Source organism: Phoenix dactylifera, chromosome 7 (genome assembly GCF_051530095.1).
Source record: "Phoenix dactylifera cultivar Ajwa chromosome 7, Ajwa_hap1_PhDact_Kaust_v1.1, whole genome shotgun sequence".
Taxonomy (NCBI): Eukaryota; Viridiplantae; Streptophyta; class Magnoliopsida; order Arecales; family Arecaceae; genus Phoenix; species Phoenix dactylifera.
The window spans coordinates 29,617,324-29,644,007 of NC_143196.1; the positions used below are offsets into that span (position 1 = coordinate 29,617,324).

At 39.8% G+C, this 26,684-nt stretch overlaps 2 protein-coding genes across 2 annotated transcripts; both read right to left on the minus strand.

Annotated features, from left to right (window-relative positions):
* Positions 1–2,982: 2,982 nt before the first annotated feature.
* LOC103703344 (transcription factor ILI6-like) lies at positions 2,983–3,931 on the minus strand. The gene is made up of 2 exons (XM_008786172.6): positions 3,534–3,931; positions 2,983–3,402 (listed from the first exon to the last, which is right to left on the minus strand). The coding sequence occupies exons 1-2, from the start codon at positions 3,657–3,659 to the stop codon at positions 3,250–3,252; spliced, it is 279 nt and encodes a 92-aa protein (XP_008784394.2). The 5' UTR covers positions 3,660–3,931; the 3' UTR covers positions 2,983–3,249.
* A 12,245-nt stretch (positions 3,932–16,176) lies between these two features.
* Positions 16,177–25,629, minus strand: ABCB19 (ATP binding cassette subfamily B19). The gene is made up of 10 exons (XM_008786161.6): positions 25,146–25,629; positions 24,984–25,038; positions 24,213–24,388; positions 23,922–24,122; positions 22,342–22,601; positions 21,724–22,040; positions 21,397–21,620; positions 19,829–20,654; positions 19,504–19,745; positions 16,177–17,674 (listed from the first exon to the last, which is right to left on the minus strand). The coding sequence occupies exons 1-10, from the start codon at positions 25,395–25,397 to the stop codon at positions 16,466–16,468; spliced, it is 3,762 nt and encodes a 1,253-aa protein (XP_008784383.4). The 5' UTR covers positions 25,398–25,629; the 3' UTR covers positions 16,177–16,465.
* Positions 25,630–26,684: the final 1,055 nt, after the last annotated feature.

The window sequence follows — 26,684 nt, forward strand, 5'->3', positions numbered from 1 at the left end:
TGCTACTCCTGCAACTTCCAATTTCGGTCCAGGCTTGGGGAGGGGAGCGCTAACCGACTTGTCCTAGATAGAATCCATGGAACTGTGAAAGATGTTCCACTAGAAATATTCTTGTTATTGCTTCGACTCATATTCCCCCAAAAGTGGATCCCGCTCTAATAGCTCCGAATAAATTAAATACATGCATTAAGATACGAAGGCTTCTTATTCCACAACAACGAAAGCACATTTTCATTCTTTCATATACTAGGGGATTTCACTTGGAAAAGAAAATATTCCATACTAACGTATTCGGGTCCATAACCATGGGTATGCTTGCGAAGACCATTTCTGGTCTATCCGTGTTGATATCCAGCATTCCAAGGCCATCCTCCTCTTTTGTTCTACAAATCATAGCCAGTTGACAAGATGGAAAATTTTAAGTGGTTTGTGTTTAGTCTAAGTGTCAAAATCTCCATGGACAATAGGATTTCCGATGCTCTCCGCTTCTAAGCTCATAAGGTTGTCGCATGAGCCAAACTATATCACAGGCCAGTTCTTTCTTCCAGGATGGCTAAACTTCCAGTTGCCAGGCCTCTCGTAGGCGTCGTACTAGACTGAGCCAGCTCAGTTATATTTTTCTTTAAATTGGCTCTCTTTTTTCCTCTTTTTTTTTGATACAGCGGATCAGACTGCTACGCTATTTTTCAATTGTTTCGCGTGGGATATCCAACAAATTTGCAAAGGATATTTTCCACTGATAAACCGAACTATTTCCATGCATCTGATAAGATCCGTAAGTTGGGTCTTCCATGGTGGAAACTTTGAACATGCTTCAGGCTTGATAAAAGAGATATTACTAACTGAGAAAAAAAAATGATAGTATGATTATTTGGTGCCATCAGCTGTTTCTTAAACTATAGAATTGTGAGAAAAGATAAGGATGAATAAATCAAGAATTAAATATTTCCAGTAATTAAAACATGAAAAATTGTACCATTTTATTAGATGATGAATTTTAAAATATAATTTTTGAATTTTGAATTTGAGTAGTAGTTGGGGCTGGTCTTGGAAGGTAATTGGGCACTTTTAATGGTTATGGGCCAGTCTTGGAATAGGTCAGGGCAAAACCATATTTTGGATGTGTCGATTTGTTTGGCAAGCTGTTTTTAGTTGAGTGGGGTCGTATTATTTAGGATTTGGTCCTAGGCCATCTCCATTCTTTATTCTTTTTTAAAAATATATTTTTATATTTTTCTTGTACATTTTTTTGAGTATCTCATGAAATATGAGCTGGCTTGCCATTGTTTTGCTCGATCGAAAATGTATTTGTACTCTAATGATGATGTTTTTTTTTTTATATAAAGGAGTTCATTTCACGATATTGAATAATTCGAGATACAGATATCAGAACAAACGGTTTTATCTTGATCCCTCACTAATCGAATTTAATAAGATGCTATTTTCTTCAAAAGAGAAAGGGCAAAAGAAAAACTTATTGAGATGTTGTAATGGGTCGGTAAAAAGTATACGATACCTATCTAGCTTTTTTCAACCTTGATCCATCTTGTTCTATGGTTATTAATTGAGAGCTTAACCTAATCATTAACGATCATCTCAAAGTCAGGTAAATGCAATGCTTAGTAGGAAGTTTCTCGGATAGCAATAATATAGTAGCAGCAGTAGTAAAATTAGGAGTAAATGTAATGCTGAGTAATAAGACGGTTCCTTGGATAGCAATAACAATAGCAACTGCAACAGAAGAAGTAATACTGAGTAATAAGAAGTTCCTCCTAATAGTTTAGTAGTAAAAAGTTATAGTGTAGTAGTATTCGTTGTTATAAATGTAATGCTGACTAATGAGAAGTTCCTCAAAGAGCCATAATAATAATAGCAGTAGAAAATATAATGCTGAGTAATAAAAAGTTCCTGGGATGGCAATAATAATAGTAGTAGTAGTGGTAAGAAGTTTTAGTAGTAATAAACGTAATATTGAGTAATAAGAAGGATGTTCCGGAGGGGGAGGAGGAGGAGGAGGAGGGGTAAAAATAATAAGGTGTTCCTTTAAGAGCCTCATTCTTCTTTCACGATTGTTGACTCATTGTAATCAAAGTGGTATCTCAAACCACCATGCACTAAATCTATTCTACAGAGTTCCATTTTTCAAACAAGTATGCTGGATGCTGCTATGATTTAAAAAGTATCTTATGGTGCACCAACTTTTAAACAATGAGATACTATATATGATCTAAATTATGAGTGCAGCTAGGTGCTTCGGATGCTAAAAGAATCTCTGATATTTAGTTAGCAATGATAACCAGAACCTGTCTAAACTGTTATCCATGGATCGTTCATGTCATTGTTGGGAGGGGACCCTGCAATACAACTATCTAACACTCCCTCCATGTTAAAAACCTCCACTTTCTTCAGAAAATTCGAACATTTATTGCTTCAGTTTTAGAAATTGTAAGAACGAACTCATCCTACACTTGGAAGTGCCTCGGAGAGGAGAAAAAATAGTGGCAAGAGGGTGTAACATAATAACAAGCACTACAGCAAAGAAATCTTATGAAAGCTGCAATTTAGGGCCTGTTTGAGATGACTGCCGGATATGCCGGAGTGAGAGGGGGTGTGGGATTATAAAAATCTCATATGGATGTGCTTGGGCGAACAAATTGGAAGAGGTGACATCCAAGGAAGTCCTCATGTTCCACCCCTCATAGTTCGATAATTTTTAGAAAAAGAAATAATAAATGGAAAATAAGAGAAAATTCATCGCACTAATGTCTTTGATAGAACATCATCTGATCACTCCACCTGCAGTTATTAGACCACTCAGAATAACAGAGCCAGTAAATCATTTCGCACAAATTACAGATACATCTTTTGAATACTGTAGTTATTAGCCACCACTCAAGTTTGTATCTCAGACTTTTCATTGAGAGAGAAGGAATCCATCAGCTGAGCTCGCAGTTGTTGTCCAAATAACAAATAATTTAGAGATTTAGATTGAGAACTAGGGCCAACAGTCTTTTTTATTTCAAAATTAAATTTAGCTGGAAGATAAAAACAAGAGATCAACCATAAGTGCATGGATGACCATATCAAGCCATCAATCTACCAACAGAGGACTTCCAACAGTATTTCCAGAATTTGAACCAAACATTCCCTCATTGGATCTAGCTACAACCTAATTATCATTAAAAAAATGGGTAAAAAAGAAGGGTGACCAACTAGGAGTGAAGATATTTTAAGGACTAAATAGTTTTATTACATAAGAAGGCTTCTAATGATTGCAGCTTGATCACTGGTTGTGTCGGTTGTGGCAAGTAATTCAGCAAGCCTTTCGCTTAAGCCATCCATTTCTTGATGCAAGCTCCTAATATAGTTGCATGTGTCTTGCAGGACCTTGGCTGCCGACCCCTACGTACACCAACAAGAAACCTTAATGACCGGCTAAACCCTCTGTATTACTCGAACTAAGATTCATGAGATAGTTTTGCAGATCAATAACCACACAATTACAACTATGAGAATAGATGACTTCAACTTACCCTATCAGTGCTCCGACGGCGGGCCTCAGGGAGTAAAGTTTGCAACTTGGAGACAAGATCGATAATCTGGTCATCTGTGATCCTTGAAGAACTCGGCCGCCTTGAACGGGATCTCCTACTGGACATCTTATTCGCTTTGGAGAGTGTGTTTTTAATTTACTGTGGGCTGTTTCCAAGTCTCAGAGATGAGAGAGTAAGACTACAGGGATGGAAGAAGAGATAGAGGATACAGATATATGAAGAAAGATGGAAGGAAAAGCAATGGAGTAACACAAGCACCAGTAGAGGTGCGGATGAGGAGGAAGACGAGGCCGATTGGAGAAAAAATGGGCAAGCGTCGCATTTAAGTAGTCTCTTGGATGGACTTGGGAGGCTGGGAGATCGGAGAGAGAGAAAGGGAGAGAGAGACCTTGGGATACGTAAACCGTGCACTCGTGGGGTGGCTTCATGCTGCGGGTTAAAATTTTTTAAGAGATGTGGAGGAGAATTGCTTAGTTTCTGAGTGGTCTTGTGTCAGTTTACAACCCTTCTGGCCACGTTACGTTGTCAACTTATAATGGAGGAGGGACTGGGGTTCTCGTCACCGCTTACGAAAATAAGAACTTCCATGGTTTTTCTTGAGTTTTGTTGTTAATCTGACGATATGATATAGCCAGTTCTACCAATGATAAATTTTCGGGAACATAAGCCATAAAAAAGTTCCTACAGCTAAGATATTTGGAAAACTTTGATATATAAGGTCAATAAAAATCTAATCTAGAAAAGAAAATTATTAAGGCCCTGTTTGGGGGAGCTTTTGGAGGGCCAAAAAGCACTTTCTGGCTCTCCAAAAGTACTTTTAGCTAAAAAATGGTGTTTGGTAAATTTTCTGAAAAGCTGTTTCAGCTTTTGCGGGAAGCTGAAAACAGCTTTTGGAGGGAAGCTCCAATTTGGAGCTTTCCGAAAATGCTGTTTTCAGCTTTTTCGGAAAGCTGTATTTTTGACCAAAATACCCCCATTTAAAAAAAAAATTTCCTCCCAAAAACCTCTCTCTCACATTCTCACGGTCTCTTCCTCTCCCACCCAACCCCATTCCCTCTCCCCCGCCGCCGCACCCTCTCCCTCTGCCCCGCCGTCGCACCCCCTCCCTCTCCCCCGCCCCCATGGTGGGGAGGTGCCGAATAAGAGGAAGACAGGTGGTCTTCCCCTTCCCGCGGCCGCCGCCGGCGATGATATCCCCGTCACGGAAAGGGACGGTGCCGAAGAAGAAGGAGGTCCCACGGCCCCCCTCCCGCGTCTGCGAGGCCCCGCCGTCGCACCCCCTCCCTCTCCCCCGCCCCCATGGTGGGGAGGTGCCGAAGAAGAGGAAGACAGGTGGTCTTCCCCTTCCCGCGGCCGCCGCCGGCGATGATGTCCCCGTCACGGAAAGGGACGGTGCCGAAGAAGAAGGAGGTCCCACGGCCCCCCCGCGTCTGCGAGGCCCCGCCGTCGCACCCCCTCCCTCTCCCCCTTCCTGCGGCCGCCGGCGGTCACGACCCGCCCCCCTCTCGCGTCCGCCACGGCCCGGCCCGGCGCTGTCGGCCTCGCGGGAGAGCACTTCCCAGGGGGCCCGCCGTGGCCGCCGCCGGCCACGACCCGGCCCCCTCCCGCGGCCGCCGCCGGCCCCGGCCCGGCCCCCTCCCGCGGCCGCGGCGGCCTGGCCCCCTTCCGGCGCCGCCGGCCGCGCGGGAGGAGAAGAAAGGAGAACGGGGGAGAGGAAGGAAGGGGAAGAAGAGAAGAAAAAAAAAGAAAAGAAAAAGAAAAGGAAAAAAAAAAGAAAAGAAAAGAAAATTTAAAAAATAAAATAAATAAATAAATAAATATTTATATAAATGAATGAATGAATAAATAAGATAATAGCCGCCAAGGCGGTAGCTCAGTTGGAACGGAGCTCGGCTTCTAACCAAGTGGTTACAGGTTCGAAACGCGCGGGCGTCGATTAAATGTGGGGACCGGATGCCCCTAGCCTGGACACGGGGTCTAGAAGTGCTACTGGTCGGCTGGTAGCCTTGGTGGTGCCAAGTGTGACGTACTCACACGTGGTTCTCGAGCCGGAGCCCAGAGGGGTAGCCGAGCCAGGGTCACGGGTGGGGAGGGTATGAGTAATATATGGCTAGGGCCTGGTGAGCTGGGCCTATACCAAACGGCCATTCTGCCCGAATCGAACATAGTCCTGGCGGGGGCGGGGCCCGGTTGGGGTTGCTACGCGGGGTGGGCTTGTCCCTCCCCCCTACCTCCTTTTTTCTAAGCAAAAAAAAAAAAAAATAAGATAATAAATAAATATATTTCAACATTATTAATTATTTACACTAATAATTATAATATTTTATACCTTTATTATTGTATATACTATAAATATTATATTATATTACATTACATTATAATACATTAATATGTTATTTTAAATAATTTAATATTATATTATATTATGAGAAATTAATTTATACTAATAATTATAATATTTTATGTCTTTATTATTGTATTATACTATAAATATAATATATATTACATTATATCATAATACATTAATATGTTATGTTAAATAATTTAATATTATGTTATATTACCAAATATTAATTTACTCTAATAATTATATTACTATTATGCTATATTATAATAATATTATTTTATATTACAAAAATATTATATTATATCGTATATTTATGTATTAATATATGTTATGTTTTATTATATTCTGTTGTATAATACTATGCAATGTCCTTTATGGTAATTTTGTCATACAAAAGTACTTTCCCAGTTTGTTTACCAAACACAAAACAAAGTACCACAGCACTTTACGAATGTAGTTACCAAACAGCAAACAGCTTTTTATAACAGCTCTACTTCCCACAGCTCTACTTCCAACAGCTCTACTGCCAACAGCTCCCCCAAACAGGGCCTAAGTTTTTTAGCCTCAACCCCTCTCCAAAATTCATAAAAATTAAATATATATATATATATAAATTATTCAAAATATCTAAAAAATTAATAAAAAGTTAAATAGACATGCTAAAATTATTTAAGCATGTTAAACATATCTATATATATGTTAAAATTATCTAAATATGTTAGAAATATGTTTAGAAATATCTAAAACTAATTTAGAAAAATGTAATAATAGAAAGGCATCCCACGTAGAAATTATTTTAGAAAAAATTATCTATCCCCATGCATAAATTATTTTAGAAAAGTGCAAAAATTTTAAGAAATATTTGAAGCCATCTATTTAAAATCCTCATGCAGTGTTCTCATGTATCGAAAGCTGTTGGAAATGTCACGATGCACTGAAATCTTCTTAATTATTTTAGAAGAAAATTATGGAAAAAATTATTTGAAGCCATTCATTTACAAATTTCTTAAAGAAAAAATTAGAAAGCCTTCTTCTTAATTATTTATTTTAGAAAATATTTTTCTTCATGTAGATTTTTTTAATTTTTTTAGGAAATACAAAATCTCTTATTAATTATTTTAGGAAATGCAGAAACTCTTCTTATTTAATTTTTGCGAATCTCTATTTAGGAAATGCACAAATTATTTTAGGAACGTACGTAGAAATTCTAGGAAATATTTGAATACATCTACCTAGAGTTGCCTAATAATATTATTAGGCATTGGACTCTTTTTAATTTTTTTAGGAAAGAAGTTATGAGGAAAAATTTATTTGAAGTCGTGTGTTAGAAATCTCTCAGAGAAAAATATTATTTTAGGAAGCTTGCTTCTTAATTATTTTAGAAAAAATATATGCTCTTCCACTTAGAAATTTTTTAATTATTTTAGAAAATGCAAAAAATCTTATTTGTTATTTTAGAAAAATAGAAACCCTTCTTAATTATTCTTACTAAGCCCTATTGACATGCGAAAAAAATACTCAAAAAAATATACATCAGTCAAGCAAAAATTTCTTAATCATTTTAGAAAATACAAAAATTCCACTTATAATTTAGTTTGCATTCTATTTTTATTCTTCTATTGTATGATTTATATTTATATTTTCAATATCTCTCCACACATCGCATGTGGATATCATTCTTTTAAGTTACTAATCTATTAGGCTGCATTAGATAAAGAGAATAAGTAGAAAATTATCCTCTCAAGTATGAGTTATCCTACCAAACTCTCAAAAAGAGTCATGGAATAGCACCTATTCAGATAAATTCCAAAAATAGACTTATTTGGATAATTCTACTGTGCCAAAATGATGGAATAGAATTATTCCATATAATAGGATAATCTATTCCTCTAAACTGCAACTTATTCCTACTTTCTTTTCTAATACACTAAAAATTAAAAGAGAAATTTTGTTTGTGATAAGATCCAAACAATCACGCATAAAAGCCGATGATGAACTGAACGAGTTACTCCTCCATTATATCCCTCAAACCAAACATTAAAAAAAAAAATCACAAAATAGACTACCCAATCTACGGTGGAGAGGATAACCATCCAAAAATTATCCCCCATGCCAAATACAGCCATTGAAAATTAAGATGTTATAGCATTTACCTGAGTTGTGAAAACTTGAAGGGAGGTAATCTCACCGCAAGGGAATGAACCTCGAATTCGGCTACGTGAGAGGGCTCCCCTTTCTGCGTTAACCGGTCAAACTGCTCACCCGCCTCTCCGACCCACGCATGTGATAGGAGCAGCTCCACTGGTACTTTGAAGATATTATTCAATTATTATGGACTTGAGTGAACAAGTTATAAGATACTTAAAACACGACACCGACTAAGAGCAAGTTGCATTTTGCACCTAACAAACTATAGCATGTTCTTCTATCAAATATCTTTGTTTGTTTATATAATAAAAGATTACATGTAGCCCATCATAATATATTTACTTTCTATGCCTTGATATACCGCGGTATCAAGGGGTAGAAAGTAAACATTTTTTATGATAGGCCACATGTAAGGTAGCTCTAATCTTAAGTATGCATCATTGTTAGTAGCACATGCTCTCTCTTCTTTCTCTTTCACTCACTATAAGAAACTTATGTTAGGAATATTTGCAAAATCCTTTAATGGACATCAAGCTAAATGCTAATGGCAAATTGTGTATCATATTCTTATAGTAACTTTGTTGTTTAAAGTTTTGCTTCGTAGCATGAGATTGAGAGATCTATGCTCGTTACTTGTCATCAGTGTAGATATTTTCTTTTTTGCAACAATATAAAAATACCAGCAATCATTTTAAAGAAATGACTTGCTACTCATTCAAGTCAAAAATTAATAAGATATCTACTAACATTTGAACCTTTTCCTTTTTCGAATGGAAGAATGGACGCTCTAAGATTGGAACTTAAAAACTTTGGTAGTAGCAACATCCAGTCTATTGCCTTGATTTTCCATTATACGAAGATATCCAATAATATATTTATAGTATAATCTTTACACTTTCCTTATATCAAAGATATTTTGCATTTACATTTTGGAAGAATATGGAGAAGTCACACCAACCGCCGTTGCAATTTAGAAGGATGAAAAGGCTGGCATTTACGATCTTATAATATAATATCATCAATAAAAATTATTTTTATTGTAATATGATCTTGGTTGTCCAATTCTTTTGCTGCCTTTGCAACTGCTAGATATTTTTATTGGCATCCCCAATCTGTATGAGATGATGGAATATAGATGACTTTATCGAGCACAAAAATGGAAAGGTGGATAACATCTCATTGAAAAATACATTTTTATAATTCTTCGACAAATCTTCCCGTTCCATTTTCAGATATTTTATTTTTTTGATTCTCACAGATATATCTATATTCGAATAATTTAATTCATCTACTTTACCCAAAAAAAACATCTTTATAGAATCATCAAGTATAGAGAGAATGTCACAAGTTTCTAGAGAGGTTAATCTTGCAACTCATCAGCTTGAAAACTATAGTTGTAATTTCTTAAATAAGACATATTATATTGCTTTATCTTTTAGCCAAAAAAGAAAAAGTCAGATGATCCATGCATATTGCTGAAGTATGCTTATTATGAAAGACTTTTCGCTATACCGTATGGATTGTAAAAATTAATGCACATAAAATGCATATGATTCTAAGTCCCTTGATGCCTTATAAATAAGTGATAAGCACATATAATGCGGGATGAATGATTGCGATCGTGTGAATAACATTACTGATAGTTTTGATCGCATGTCCTGCAAATGCACTCCAAATTTTACTAGGTGCATCCTTCTTCTTCTTCTACCTTAAGGTAGGATGTATATTTGCAATATAGAATATACAACAATTTCTTTCAGAAACCAAGAACTAGGCCAAAATTAAAGATGATAATTGGAGGGTTTTTTATTTTTGTGGGGCTTGTTGCATTGCCCATTGCCAATGTGAAAGATTCTGCGAGCAGCTTGCAGCATTTTTAAATTTAATAGCCACATGCTCTCATGTCAAGCTACCTCGAGATCCATAAGCCAAAAGTGTCATAAGGAGGGCCCACCCATGATGCTCCAATCCTCTAAAACTTCGAAACCAATCATTCATCTCACGTGGATCCCACGTGCCCCTCGTCGGGCCACGATTCGGAGCATCCCTACCTCTGATTAATCCCATCTTATCTTATGATTTCTCCGTTTGCTAGCTTTCTTTCTGTACTTGGGTCGGTGAGGGGAGTTCCAAAGAAGAGCCTCAGAGCAGTCCTCATGCAACTGTTCTTGCACCAACCACAAGCAAATGACCAATGAGGCAATGAGACCCAACTCCCAAGCGGATCTTGCAAGCTTCAGAGTTTGAATAACTTAATTTAACATCGATCTCGCAGTGCAATGCAAGGGAGAGACAGTCTCGGATGAAAGAAAGCATATGCATGTGTGCGGAATCATGGATTTCGTTGCATGTATAGGTTAAGAGAATGAATGTACTTGTTATTGCTTTTCTTTCAAAACTTTGTGACTTTAAATGTAGGATCACAAGAAAGTCCTTCCACCTCTTGTTTATTTGTTACAATATGTTTTTTAAGAAAATCACATAATAATCTACATCACTCATAATATTTTTTTTTATCAGCTTAATTCTGTATCAACCTATATTGGTTTTCTTTATTAGTATAATTTTATTAGAGTGATTTTAGAGTTCACATGGCAATCTGTATCATATATAATATTTTTTATTGTTAGTGAGATTCTACATCAGTCTGTATTATTTTTCATGTAAGGAGTCTATACATGAGTATATATAACCCCTGAGATGTATCGAATATGAATGAACAAAGAAATAAAATCTCTTTTCTCTCTCTTTTTCTCTTTTGTTTTCTTCTTCTTCTCCAAATATTTCAACAGATTTAGTCGGGCATCCATAGACAACTCCTTAGGCTGCACATCTATACTTAGCGATTGATGCGGTTTGGATTAGATGGGTAAAGCTATCTCCACCTCTGGACTAGCTTCCAAATAGCACAATATGCTATGGTGTAACAAAATAATGAAAAGACAATGCAAAATAGCAGCTTAGATTCATAATATTGCACAATTTCCGAATCCATAATAAGATAGTATTTACAATGGACGATCTAGTCATACAAAATATGAAAGCTTATGAGTTTACGTACTTAGGGTCTAATAAACAACTATTAAGCTTCCAAAGAGTCGGGCGGAAAAAGGGGGAGAGCTCTCCGTTCCTGGTTCTCCTGTAGCTGGATTCTCCGGAACCACAAGAATCCTTAGAATGGGATTCCAACTCAGCACCTTTTGAGATTTTGAGAAGAGTTGCTCTTTTGAGAGCACAGTACGATGAAAATTGTAATCTGTGTTCGGGGGAGAGTTATTGTCTATCGTTGGCCTCTATGGTAGAATATCTTTTTGAATCTTTTTCTCTATATTCGCGTGACACTTACTTTACGTGATGTCACAGTGCGATTAGAGCTAGCTCGACCAATAATCCCGAACCTAATCTTTGCAAAAAAGCGCGTACCTTACTTTTATGTTTACGAGCCAAAGTTCTAGCACACGAAAATCGAAGTAATGGAAGGATTTGGCAGAAATATGTAGAATTGTCCCTTTCAGATGGATGGGATAAGGTATTAGTATATCTGACACATAATTTAAATGCGATAATTTGTCCTCCAAAAAGGGAAATATTGAATGAATAGATCGTAAATTCAAATTCTGAGATAAAAAACCCTGGAGAAGGACGAGTGAAAAACTGAAGTACGTTAAGGCTTCTTTATCTCTATCTGTTCCAGTAGCAGCAGCAGAAAGAAAGTTCGGACGGTAAGCAAAAAGGGGGCTCCCTTGGCCATTAGTCCAGGAGATCATCGATACCACTTTGACCAATTCAAGTATGTTTAGATAAGTGGTGTCCCCGGGCAAAATCTACGCCAAATTGTGTACCCAAACTTCCTTAAGCTATAGCTTCAGCATACAATATTTGATTTATGTGCTCTTTTTTATTAAAATTAGGTAACTTTTCCTGATGCATCTATCCTAAACAGTCAGACTCGCACAATGTTTGGGGGAGTACTACCATGTTTGAGCCTCCAAACAGGTTGGTCAAAGTCAAGTTTCCTTGTTAGAAAAAATCTTGACCAAGTGCTTTTCTCAATCTTAGAAGAGTTAGGCGATGCCATGTATGATAAAATTAATGCAGAAGTCAAGAACTAGCAGCTATAGGAGAATTTTAGCTCTACATGATTATTTTTACTAATCAACTTTAACAAAGATGTAACCTCTTCCACTTGGAAGAATATTCTAACCCAAATTTCATTAGTATAAATAGAGACATTATAATGAAATTTTACAATTCTTTTATTCTCTATTATTCTTACTGAAAGGTTCAAGTTGAGCAGGTTGAACGGAAAGACTTCTCCTCTCAGCTCGATTGGTTCAAATGACTGATCGAGCTTTGGTTATAAAAGGTGCATGTAGAAGGGGGGAACATGACAATGGTAGCGAGAAATCTCGGATTATGAAGAACTATCTTGATTTCTAGATTCAAGGAGCACCACAATTGCTAGTTTATGATTTCGTGGTCTACATGCTGTGGTTTTCGGATTCATGGGGGACAAAAGTTACCAGTCGTCTATAGTTTATCATGGAGGACCATGCCCTGACTACACTTTAAATTGGGGCTAAGTCAAGTAGAATTTAGTTGTCTGGTCGGTTGGGCCTTTTTGTGTGCTTGGAATTTTTGAGCTATTTGAACTCTCCTGTATCTATTTTATTTTTCTTCCTTCCCTCTTCGTTTTTATCAATTCTCTTTTGTGTTCACTTTTATCTCTAATGAAACCACATCCTTTTGTTCAAAAAATGATGAGATGACTAAGCCCCAAGACTCAACATGCAGCTTTTTGATAGTAAAAAAAATTCATTTAGTCCAAGGCTTCTTCTCTCTTGCTGCAAATAATTAGAAGCATGTCTTCACTCAGGAAGTAATTTAGAAGCATTCAGTAATTGCCAGACTAGTATCCTATGTTAACCAATCAAATAATCCCAAAAGTTTAAACTGATGGAGAAAGAGTCAACAATGCTATTAAGTACGAGCTTTGATACCATATTAATTAGTTAAATGATCCCAAAAGCTTAAGTTGATAGTGCAATAGTCAACAATATATATCATACTTAACATTCCACAGATGCAACGCTGATAACCTTATATATATAAACCAAGAATAAGATTAAGAAAAAGATGATTAGTGTAAAAAAGCCACAATTTTCAGAAACAGAAAAGAATACATGTGATAGAACTCTACTTGGGTGTTTTAAAATAAAAGAGGGAAAAAATTAAAGTGGAGTCCGCCGAGGAGGTGAAGTTCAACCTTCAAATATTAGCATTATAACTAGAGAGATAATGCAGAACACGAAAAATAACTTATAAATTCCTAAAGATTGTAAGTCTATTGATCATTCATTGATTTTGTTTGCAATGCTGGACAATTCCTTATAACCATAAACTCCTATGGTTAATAAGAATATTGAAAGTCCTAATCGTATATATTATAGAGAGGTTTGCAAAAAATCCTAGAATTTAGTAAAGGTCCTAGAAGATCATCCATGAACCATGCTACACTTTTACTAGTGCACTCAAATAGCTCTCTCACATCATCCAATAAAAAAAGGATCTTTCTAGGTAACTCTTCATATAGCTTTGAGTCATACTTAACTATTCTGCTAAAATAGCTTTACGGTAAAAAGGATTTTTCTAGTTAACTCTCTATAGACAACTCTCTTAATTATGTAAGTTACTAAAAAAAATTCATAATTTCAATAAAAGCATTAATTAGAAAGTCATTTCGTGCTTTTACAACTACACTAAAATTTAAATTAGACAATAGAGAACCGGTTGATTATTATCTTCCATTAGAAATATAAATCTAGTTTGGTATATTAACAAATTCTTTTCCCTACAAGAATTTTTGTGTCCAGTGTTTTTGGACTCAATGGATAATTTTAATTCATTAATTTCGTTTTAATTGATCGAAATTTAATACCTTCATTTCTTTTTTTTTAGGAAAATTTTATAGCTTTTCATTCATCATGAGGCAACTCATGGGATTTCTTTTCATATAATGAAATGATTTTAAAGTTAATATACTATATTTTTTGATCAAAATGCATGCTTGCACTATCTAAATTTGAACTCATGTATTTGTATGAAACAATTCTTCATGAAATTTGATCACTATAAATTAATTAATTTACTTGTATTGTTGTTTTTTCCATAACATGTATCTATGCGTTGCATGGCTTTTGACTTATTTATACATCAAAATAAGAGAAGACTCCATACTCCGATTAAACAAAACTCCCTAAACTGACTTCAGCCAATTCTCTAACAAAAATAAACAAAAAACCTAGAAAATATAAGCTTTTTCCATCAAGCTTAAGCATAAATGAATTGACACTTAGGCCCAAACTTTACCTAATGTTCAAATTCAAGCCGACCCAACTCTAAGGTGATTTTTGTGCAAAACTTTCCAACACAGGTCAGACCCATAATTATTCAGGCTTCTGGGTCTCAGGCATAAAGGCAAAATTATGCTTTATTATCGAAACACGAAAGCATGCCCTAATTTGATTGACCGATTTCTTCAAGCCCTTGATAGCTCACATGCATTTAAACCTTTGACAAAAAAAAAAAAGGAAGAGCTTGGTGTAATATAGATCCCATTAGATCTAATAAAGACATAATGTTGATGCATCATTGAAAGGTAACAGCTCATAGAAGTTTAATTGCATGATCTATCAGATAAATTTAGCCTAGATGCTTCTTGAACTCGAATGCCCATTCCTAATGCTATATGAGGTCAATATGCTAGTGCATCAGATTTTTCCCTGTTTTTAAACTCGAAGCATGTTGTGTAGGTGAAGATAGGAGAACAAGTGTTGGAGAATGATTTGTGGCCATTGCTTTCGAGTAACGACTAAAGAGAAACAAACTTGCAACGCAGCTCACCACCTAAGGTATCAAATCCATCCTTTCTCTCAATTTCACTATCAACAAACCACATATATTCCCAAGTTTACATGGCAGCTCAAACCAAAAATATTTTCGTAGGGAGATCACAATGTCCTTTAAGAATCTCACGGACTTAGGTAATATAAGTGCAGGTAGGTCTCCCTTCCTTTCTCTGAAAAAAGGTAAAAGACTGGCATTTTGCATGGTTCATAATTATTTTCTATCAATGATTAGTCTTTCATATATGAATGGTTCATGTTTCTGTCAGCGTACGGTTATCCATGTTCTAGACACAATTTTGCCATGCTTTATAATCAATACAGCTTATATACAAACCACAGACTAAAACCAATCAGACTATCAAAATCAAGGGCTGGGAATAAAATTTTTGTCAGTGTCCTAATTTCTTATTCTTATACTCAGAAGTGGTCGACCACAATTTCCTCCACCATCAGTGTAGATCATATGTATAAGCAATCTTCCTCTGTAGCATGTTGTGCTCTTGATCAATTGACAGCCTGCTGCATTATTAACATAGCATATCATAATACGACTGTAGTATTTGAGTTGCTTTGATTAAAACTAAATGTCAGTAAATTATTTCCAATCTTTGTAGAGATAATATGGCAGACCAAATTTGATCCGTGAAGAGATGTATACCATACTTTAGAGTAAGCCCTAAAATGAATAGTTATTAGTTTTTTGATTGTCAAACAGGAACCTCGGATTGGCAAGAAAAACAACTACACCACTGAAGAGAAAATTATCATGTTGCTCGTTTGCTAGTTTGCAAGACCTGAACTAAGAAAGTTCGGACTCAAGAATAGCACAGATTTTTTTAACTGCATTCCTTCTAAGATAATAGAATTTCCCCGATGCTATCTAAGATTTTAGTCAGATCTAAATCTGATGTGATAACTAGGCATTAACAATATTTTTCTCCGATCATATTGTCAAGGATGAAATCCTGTTGGAACATTTGCAAATCCCACCCCACAAACTTTTCTATTCTGAGCAAGCACCATCAGCTGTCGAAGATACATTGCGTCTGACTTCAGTTAGAAAAATACTCAACTGGTAAATGGACCATTTCAGATTCAGATAGAAAAGTTCATGTTGCCAGGGGGTCATATAACTCTTCATGCACCAATTAAAGCATTAACAGCATTCAGATGTCCAAACTGTGGGATGCTGGAGGTAGCACCTGCTGAGTTCCACATATAACGATAACTCGAGGCCGATTTTTTTTTTCACTATTACTAATTGATCGTTCCAAGTCGGAGAAAACAGTTTAAATTAAGTCGTTACGAGAATTATGATAATAACAATATCCAACACTTACCCCCTCCTCTTAAATATCAAGACAAGATAGAAGCTAAGCCCCTCACTCATATCTACATCCACAAATCTTCAAAAGAACACCCAAAACCAAATGTCATATCATCTCAAAACCATGAGGGTAGGGAGGCCCAACTGGAAGGAAGGTGCAGCATGGTGACATTACATTCTATCAGACATGATGGTGCTGCAGCTGCAACAGCCGGGAGTATGCCCCATCAGCCCGGGTCACCAGCTCCGTGTGGCTCCCCTGCTCCACGATACGCCCATCCTGCACCACTGCAATGGAGTCCACCCCTCGAATTGTGGAGAGGCGGTGCGCCACTAGGACGGTGGTCCGCCCTCTCATCAACCGCTCCAGAGCCTCCTGCAGAACACATTCTGACTCTGCATCCAATGCGCTCGTCGCCTCATCCAAAAGCAGCACCGCTGGATTTTTGAGCACCGCCCTTGCGATTGCAATCCTCTGTTTCTGCCCACCGGATAGCTGCACCCCTCTCTCACCCACCGCCGTCTTGTACCCCTCAGGCAGTACACTCACAAATCCATGCACATTGGCAGCCCGTGCCGCCTCAATCACCTCCTCCTTGGTCGCGCTGTCCTTTCCATAGGCAATGTTATCAAAAATGCTTGCAGCGAAGAGCACAGGCTCCTGCTGTACAAGTCCAATTTTGAGTCTCAAGGACTTCAAGTTCAGCCTCCGGATATCTTTGCCATCTACCATGACCTTCCCTGCAGTGGGATCATAGAACCGCTCGATAAGGCCAATGACAGTACTCTTCCCAGATCCGCTGGCCCCAACAAGAGCTTGGCTCTGGCCAGCACGGATTCTTAGGTTGAAGTCCTTGAAAATGGGCACGTCGGGCCGAGATGGATAAGCAAAATCGACATGCCTCAGCTCGATCTCGCCTCGAATGGAGTCGATAGGCTCAGCTTCAGGATCATCAGGGTCAATGCGGGTTCCTCGGTTGAGAATAGAGAAGATGGAGCGAATGGATTCACCACCTCGGATGATCTCTGGTGCAAGGCTGACTGTCTCAGCGACAGAGTTGGCAGTGATGACAAGGACAACAAAGACCTTGATGACCTTGGAGAAGGTGGAAGCACCAGAGCGGACAAGATGAGCACCATACCAGAGGACAAGAGCCTCCGAGGAATAGAGGGAAAGCTGGGACAGGCCGAAAAGAAGGCCAGATGTCTGGCTCCGACGGAGACTGCGACGCTGGGGAACTCGAAGCTCATGGTGAAAGAGCGAGAGGATCTTATCTTGTGCGTTGAAGGCTGCCACGGTGCGGATGTTGCTCACACCCTCCCCAGCAATCATGCTTGTCTTCGCATGGGCTTTTGCCGTGTCCCCTGCAAACCCCTTCAGTGAGAGTTGCTGACAACATCAAGAGAAACTGTCAGGATCCATAGAGGATGCAAGCACTGGCACAACTTCATCATTCTGAAATAATTCAATTCGGAGAAAATAGATGTAATTCAGGGGAAAAAATGTGCCCATATTGCAGAAGTTCGGGAAGAACAAAGATAATTAATCATGTCTTGAGTTGCAAAGTTAATATTGAATTAAAAACCAAAGAGATGTATTATATACCACATGAAGAAAAGCACAGGAGAAATTGGCAACAAACAGCTGTGAATGCTGGCACCACCGACAACAATAGATCACTATTACTATGTAACCATAGGTGTCTCATGAGCGAGCCACGAACAACTCATAAACAACATGAACAATGCGAGAATTACGAAATAATTTATAAATAGTTTGATTTTAGCATTGGAGTATCATTTAGCTAATGAAGAGGAGGACAATATTTTGAGAATTCTGCAACAATATAATTGAATACCAAATGCTGAAGCCTAGCTTGGGGATTACTCTCTCATAAACAACATCTAGATTTTAAGTCCGCATGAGAAACAAAATGCTCAGTAATAATCATGGGAACAAATATCACTTGGGGGAAATGTCTCACTTCGTCCATTTTTACTCAATAAAAAAAAGAAGAACAAATATCCAACAAGATTTCAATGTATTTGAATCTCTACTTAAACCAAAATATGTAGATTGTACTTCCAATAATCCATGGACAATTAAGAAATTTCTGAAGTTCCCAGCATGGCCTATTTAATAAAGAGGCCATCTATGCATCAGTACAAAGAGATGCAGTCTTCCATGCAAGGTTGGCGGAACGAATCTGTGTTTTTTTTAAACCTTCGGATAAAGAGCATTAAAGGAAGCAAGAGCACAAAGGAGCAACCATGGGTTCCGGCATTAATTTTCCATACACAGTGGATAGTGAATCAAGATGATCAAATGATGAAAAACTAAGAGAGTTAAGCTCACCAGTGGGGTTATGGAATCACTCTCTCTCCATAAGAATCCAAAGGAGACAGAATTTTTTTTTTTTAAAAGGCGAAGTTCAGAGAGCATCACGAGCAAAAGAATCTCTCAATATCAGCATGCATTTTTTAATGCAGTGAGGAAAGGTTCAAAACAGGTTTGGAGCAGAAAAGAGTAAGTACTCCCTACTTTTTCTATAACTTTTTACCAGTCTCTGACAAAACAATTGAAGGGCGGCAGAGGGCTGCCATCGAGTGGCTCCAAATTTCCTGCAACTGCAAGAAAGACAGTTTGTACAAAGAACCTCGAGATATACATGGACAGCATACCCGAAAACAGGTTAATAAATGCGGGGGAGATTTCTACGCACTCTTTTATTTATTATATCATTGTATATATAGGTCAAAGAGAACAGCTTCTTGCCATAAATTAAAGAGCCAACAGCAGCTGCCAGGAAGCACGTGCTACGGTATACTTTGGCAGTATCGACTGTACAATTTGTCCATGCTTTCTTTATTATTCCCCCCATAACTCCTTTTATCTACTGCTGTTTCAATAGCGAGGGTCATTGGATTCCGGGAAAGGGAACAGATTGCCCGTATCCAACCCACTAGATTTAATACAAGCATATTAAAGGAGATTGATACGTAAGCCTATTTCCAACTCATTACAATGTTACCGGCCAGATTAGTATGCTGATTGATCTCTGATTGTCGTGAAGACAACTAAAAAAAAAAAAAAAGAAGAAATGAACCACTAGCCAAATAATACGCATATTTTAGGCATTTCATTTTATTTCAGCTCTAGTTTCCAGTAAGGGAGGTGTCTCGGTAGTCATTAGAAAAATAGAGAATAGAGCAAACTACCTGTGCAAAGTTGGCGAGGACGAGAAGAGGAAAGGTGGCAAGAATGAGGAGAGCAACACGCCATTCAACAATGAAGCCAACTATGAAGGATGTAAGGAGAGAAGTCATGTTCTGCAGGATCACTGAGATCCTCTCGGCGATCGCAGATTTCACGTCAGCTGCATCTGTAGCCAGTCGGGCGGCTAGAAGGCTTGAATTGTTCTCATCCTCGTCAAACCAGCCCACTTCGTTCCTTAGAATTGCTGCATAAAAAATGTAGTACTTTGATCATGATTTACTTTGACAATAAACTTGAGAAGAAAGCAGAATCAAAATCCGGCCATACCCGCAAGCATCATTCTCCTCACCCTGGTGGTGAGATTTTCCCCCATGATGCTGAAGAAGTAATGCTGTACCAGATAAGCAACAACAGCATAAAGCCCAGTGCCGATGTATATGAACACATACTCTCTTGTCTTTCTCTCCATTGCATTTGGGTCCCTATAGTAGAACACTTCAATCATATTGCTCATCACGATTGCAAATGTTGGGCCTATGAAACCAGAGAGTACAGATCCAATGGCACCCAAGATACTGTAAGGCCACTCTGGTGCATTTAGCTTCAGGAGCTTAAAAAAGTAACCGCGTGGTGCCGGATACTTGCGATCATTATCTGCATTAGAAACCATCTCTATTCGGCCATCTGCTCCAGTGCTGTACTGATAGCTCAAGTTTCTCAAACTTCCAGACCGAAGACTTAGAGATTTAGTGGAAAGTGAATGGCTCAGGCGTGAAGATCGGGATCTGCGAGTGGATGGGGCACCAAAGTCCCTGTTTCTTGCCATCTCCTGGAACCGAATAAGAGAGGCATAAGCTCCTGAGCTTCCCTTTGCAAGAAGCTCTTCATGGGTCCCAGTCTCAACAACTTGACCTTGCTGCATCACAGCTATCATATCAACGTTCTTTATAGTGGAGAGCCGGTGTGCAACAACTACAGTTGTTCTCCCAACCATGAGGCGGTCCAGGGCTTCTTGAACGATGCTCTCAGAACCTAAATCCAGGGCGCTGGTGGCTTCATCAAGGAGGAGGATCTTGGGGTTCTTTAGCATGGCACGAGCAATAGCAATTCGCTGTTTCTGGCCACCGGATAGCTGTACTCCTCGTTCTCCTGCCTGGATTTGATAAAAATTTGCATTTAGAAGGGACAAATGAAAAACTTGTTTCCCTTCAAAGTACATAGAAAGATAACACTAGAAATTTGAAGATTAGCCATCTAAAATTCTAGAGAAAATAGCTGCAAATTATTAGAATGCTATGAAGATTTCTGTTTGATAATGATTCAAAATCTGGTTTATGTTTTACTTCCAACACACTGTCGCATTGACCTGTACAGAAAATAGAAGCTCCTAATGGCTTTGCAAGACAATTACTCATAGATCTCGTAAAATTAAAAGGGAAAACACCTTTTACCAAAGTAGAAGCTTGCCTTTTCTTTACAGCTGTTCAGGTGGACATGAATTTTGCAGGAATGGCAAGTGAGCATAACACAAAATACTGGCACGGATCATCTTGCAATCTGACCTTTGGGCTAAAGACGAACTTTAATTATTAAAGAAACAATATAATAGGATTATGTTCCACGCACAAAAAGAGAGAAAGAGAAGCAAAACCCATATGAAGCATATGATCAGGATCTGTAATATGCTTCGCGCAAAAGGAGTTTAAGCAAAGATAAAGTTAGCAGAGCGCAAAATCAATGAACATTAGTTTCAGGGGATGGTTTTGGATAGATTACTATGGCAAACAAAATACCCACGTTGGCAAACAACTCTAGGCATAGGATCCTTACTTACAGTTATTATTCTTACAATTATTATACTAAGTAGCTAACCTTGATAAAGAGCTCAAACTCACCTGGGTGTTGTAGCCATTCGGAAGCAGAGAAATGAAGCTATGAGCATTAGCTGCCGATGCAGCAGCTTCAACTTCAGCAATTGTGGCATCAGGCTTTCCATAGAGTATGTTCTCAAGTATTGTTGTTGCAAAAAGTGCAGGTTCTTGGTTCACCAAACCAATTTGATCTCTCAACCATTTCAGTTGTAATGTCTTTATATCCACATTATCCAGCAGAACCTGCCCTGCAACAGCAATGCAAGGAAAGAATTAATTCAAGCCAGGCTAACATAGATGACTAACACCATATAGATGCCTTGGTGACAATGAGCTTAAGGTCTAAATTACCCTGGTTAGGATCGTAGAACCTTTCAATCAGAGCCACAACAGTACTCTTTCCAGACCCACTACCTCCGACAACTGCAGCTGTCTTCCCAGCAGGAAAGAAAAGCGAGAAATCTCGGAAAATAATGACATCAGGTCTTGATGGGTAGCTAAAAGTAACATCTTTGAACTCTATGTTTCCATGGACCTCAGGCAAACATTTCCCATCGGAGGGATCTTGAATAATAGAGGGTCTCTGCCGAATGATCTCCATCAGCTTGTATCCAGCAATCTTCCCTTTGCTAAAGGCTCCAAGATTTGAAAATGCTTGGCCTAGACTCCTGCATAACCGTACACGTAAAAATATGAACAAAAAGAATGGCATGCATTAGTTTTGTATGAAGGCATAATTCATACCAACAAACCTCTGTTACTGATACTTGCTGGTAATGCTCAATAAATGCACCAGGCAAATGATAAAACATATAATCAGTTAAGTAACCAAACTGGTGATAGTGAAATCCTGCAATTCTCTTCCTTCAACTATGAATCGCTACCAATAGTTATGACTCTATGAAAATGAAATAAATTCTAAACTGAATTTAGTCATAAAAAGCTGACAATTAAGGAGTAGGAACTCACATCCCACCAACAATGGCAGAAAATATGGCTGTAAAAGCTTTTCCACCATCAGTCTGTCCATTTCTGATGAAGACACCGGCGTACCAGAACACCAAGGCCCATGACATGCATGCAATCCCATATGTACACCCAATTCCCAAACCTTTTGCCATCCCTGCTTTGTACCCAAGCTTCAGCGTGTTCTGAATTGCTTCTGAGTAGGAATTGAGGGCTTTGCTCTCTCCAACAAATGAATATACAGTTCGCACTTGTGCAATTGCCTAAGAGAAGTTATCAAAAGGAGGATTCAAACAACTATGTGATAAAATCCAGAACTCAGATGCCAACTAAAAAATATTAGTAACCTAAAAAGCAGACGGCACATCCGATAATAACAATATGCATGACAAGCGCAAACAGCATGAATGTAGCAACTAAAACAATAGGAGCTAGGCTGCTGGCTAATAAGAACTTCTAAACTAGTACAATTTCTGACTCCAATTATAATCCAACATAAATTGATTCCCTAGGCCTGGAAAAAAGATTTATGAGGTGAGTCATGTACAGTAAGCAAGCACATGCTTATAGTTTGACATGCAATTTACTCATCATGAGGGTGCACTGTTCCATTTTATGAGAGAAAAGTGTCTACTGTTCCCTAACGAAGCTATATCATTTAAAGAGTAAAAAGGTATGGGATCCTACAATTTCTGAAACTACTTTAACATTGCACTGTGACACAACAATTGGGCAATCCGCAAAGCATTGTGCAAGAAAATGTTTAAGCACACAGAATGCTATTTTTCCTTATTTTCTGGTTCCTTTTTTTATATTTCAAACTAATAACATTGTCTAACGTAGTATCCAAAAGCCATCATGGACCGGCTCCATATCTATCACAATGATAGTCCAACAACTGAACAGATTTAGACCTTTCATCCAAAAGAAATCTACCAACTCGATGACCCATAACATCATGCATTTGCGCAGCAACGCATGATAACAAGCGGACAACTGCAAACCAGCCCTAAACCCTGGGTAATCCACCACCCTCCACATAGACCAGCCAAAATGCACCTAACGCACCTCTCGACCGCGGTGGGCCCACAACCTTCACTGGGCTGAAGCTGACCACACAGAATAACATGACAGGCCCACTCTAATCAAGACTGGGACAGGTGCCATCGCTGAGCCGAATCAACGGCTAGATTCAAAAAAGATGTTTGCTACTAGAATCATAGAGATCAAATACAATTCAAGCATCAATTGGAAGTGGGGATGGAGGTACGTACGGTCCGGCATTATCTTTTCGGACTTCATGAGATATGAATAATTTTGTGTTCAACGTTTGTACCAATCGGAGAAGCAACAAAAGAAACAATCTCTATCAAGCGTTAACGCCATCAAGAAAAGGCCCTATAGCATTCATCATACACACACGTCTACATCCACGAGGCCACGACAACGACCCTCTCTGCTTCTCCTAAATCGGCCACTGTAGCTTATAAAGCCCATCAAATATTTCCCAGTTTTAAAGCACGGTAAAAGTGAGAAGCTTTTGGATGTATATGGTCACCACCTCGTGATGGTTAGTTGATTACCTGCTCTGCGATGATACCGGCATTGGCATAGGATTCCCGGCCCTTGGAGGTCAGGCCGGTGAGAGTGTAGGCGTAGAGGCCGCCGGCGAAGGCGATGCCAGGGATCACAGCCACGCTGAGGAGCGCTAGCCTCCAGGCGGAGATGAAGCCCACCACGAGCCCGGCCAGGAAAGTTGACAGGTAGTGGATAAAGTTACCGACCTGTCATCGAAGGCCCAGTTTAGCTGACGAGTATGAGCGTGCGCTAACGTGAGCCGGGGGAGGTGAGTGGAGTCGGAGTGGTGACGTTACCTTCTCGCTAATGGCGTCCTGAACCAGAAGGGTGTCGGTGGAGACGCTGAAGACGATGTCCCCCGTCCGGGCGTCGGTGTCGAAGAATCCGACGTCTTGCTTCAGAACTGCTTCCAGGTATCGCCGTCGAAACGTACCCACCTGCCTCTCTCCGGTGTACATCCAGCACGCGATCTCTGTTCATCATATAAACAAGACACGGTAAGCTCATCGGAGAGTGACCGGATCTCGCCACGAAGCCGGAAACCAAACGGCGAAGTCGAGGAGACATTCTTAACGGTAACCGTGAGATCAGTTTAACGGCTGTCAATGCTCCGAGGCCAAATAAATCAGGATAAATTAAGGAATAAAAGAGCGCGACGTTTTCGTTCCCGGCCCACGAAGTAAGGCGACAGCGACCGCGGATACCGAAGGGAGGGGTAAGAGAGGAGGAGGATGCTCCCATCCAGACGCGCGTACACAAAGTTCTATGCGGACGCAGAAGCCAGGCTCGTCCACTTTGTTCGTCGGCGCCCTGCGAAGCGACGCGCCGGAGTGGGGGCGTCGCTGGACGGCCGAGATATGTTGTCCGCATAGATTTTCTATGCGGTAACGCCGGAAGACAACGTCCATAGGAGTTGACGGACCGCCGGAGGAGGGGAAGAGTGAAAAAAAAGGCACCCTTTTCTCGTCTTACCTCACGGCCGGTGTCCCGATCGGAATCAATACTAACAACAATGGTAATTTAAATCAACTTAGGAGGGAAATAAAAGGAGAGGCAAAGAGACTCACCGGCATAGGAGGATACGCACACAACGAGCCCGAGATAGATGAAGTAGAGAGCATACTGAAAAAAATAGCAATAAATCATTTTAAAAATAATAAAGAAAATAGAGAAAGTATGGAGAGATCTAAAGAGGAGAGGAGAGAGGGAGAGAGAGGCGGTGACCGGACCTTGGAGACCTCGTTGGTCATCGTGCCGAGATCCGCCTGGTTCTTGCCGAATCCGTTGACGAGATCGCCGAATAGTAGGAAGAAAACCGGCATCGCCGATCCGTGGACCACCGCGCCGAGACTCCCCGCCCCCATAAGAGCCAGATCGTAGCGGTCCGCGAACGTGAACAACTCGTAGAACGCCACGCTCTGCTCCTGCCTCTTCTTCTCCCCCTCCCCCATCCCGGTCTTCCCCTCCCCCGCCTCCGCCATCCCCCTCAACCGCAGATCCCGCCGGAACTCTCTCCAACGCCGCCGCGGTCGCCTTCTACGCTGCAAAAGCCCGGGTCGGAGCACCACCTTCCGCAATGAGAGCTAGGTCCCAAGCTTTCTTTCTCTAAACTCTCTCACTTTCTCTCTCTAGAATGACATTTAGGCTAGTTAAGTGTGTCGGCTTTTCAGTGGGAGAGTCGGAGACGAGTCTTCGCTTTGAAAGAAAAAAGACGGGAGTCCGTGAGAGAGAAGCACTGATATAGGGGCTTGAGGTGTCCTGTCACTCGAAGTGAGATTATCTATAATTAACCGGAGTTGTTAGCTGCTGGGGTGACGAAGGGATGGGGGGAGTGTGGAGGGTGGTGACGCTTTTATCTTGCACGGAAGTGATGGGAATCCAGAGACGGGGAATTGGAGTGGAGGAGGGGAAACTAACCGGGGTTTGACGGAATCTGGTTGGTCTCGGAAATGGAAATGACGGAAACGGGAAAGTGCGGAAAAGGTTTTCGTAAATGGAAATCCGGCCTGGACCCAGTTCTGCACCCTCGAACTCGACCTCTTGGAGAGGAAATAAAGACCTTCTTTATTCGGTCAAGTTTTTGACTGGAAATTCTTGAGGAAAAATACGGGTTGCATTGGATGCTATTTGAAGATGTATGTAGCCGAAAGTTCGTAATGTGATGAAATACATTGTAACAGAAAACCACTCATGATAAAGGTAGAGCTTATATCATTTGATCATGTCACTGTACATAAAGTAAAGTATATATTGATAATTATCAAAAAAATTATTTTATATCTATGGTATTGTTGGGGGAAAAATGGACCACCCCACAAAGCAAAGACTGAGCTCATGCAGGCCGAGCTCATGCAAACTGAGCTCACACAGACCGAGTTCAGAAAACCGAGCTCATGCAGGCCGAACTCACGCAGGCCGAGCTCCGACCGAGCTCATGCAGGCCGAGCTCATGCAGGCCAAGCCCAGCAGACCGAGCTTAGAAGGCCGAGCTCATGCAAACCCAGCTCATGCAGGCCGAGCCCAGAAGACCGAACTCGTCATCCACATGCTGCGGCCACGCCCTGCAGCAGTCTCACTGTACCATGCTTTGCTTGCCGGCCACGCCACACACATCAACCAGGGACCATACCCTGCTACGACTGTCAGCAATTAATGCGCATGGTCTCCATGGATCCCCAGCTTATTCAAAATCTCAGGCCATCCACGGCAACTTATCGACTCACTCAACTATGTCCGATCACCCACAACAACTCATTGGCTTCAGTCCC

Bases quoted from the DNA above. Each gene is read 5' to 3' on its own strand.
- LOC103703344 (XM_008786172.6), bottom strand. From the start codon at position 3,659: ATGTCCAGTAGGAGATCCCGTTCAAGGCGGCCGAGTTCTTCAAGGATC. The intron at 3,403-3,533 runs GTAAGTTGAAGT...TGGTGTACGTAG, and splicing joins GCCGTCGGAGCACTGATAGG to GGGTCGGCAGCCAAGGTCCT.
- ABCB19 (XM_008786161.6), bottom strand. From the start codon at position 25,397: ATGGCGGAGGCGGGGGAGGGGAAGACCGGGATGGGGGAGGGGGAGAAG. The intron at 25,039-25,145 runs GTCCGGTCACCG...TATTTTTTTCAG, and splicing joins TGACCAACGAGGTCTCCAAG to TATGCTCTCTACTTCATCTA. The intron at 24,123-24,212 runs GTAACGTCACCA...CTTCGATGACAG, and splicing joins AGGACGCCATTAGCGAGAAG to GTCGGTAACTTTATCCACTA.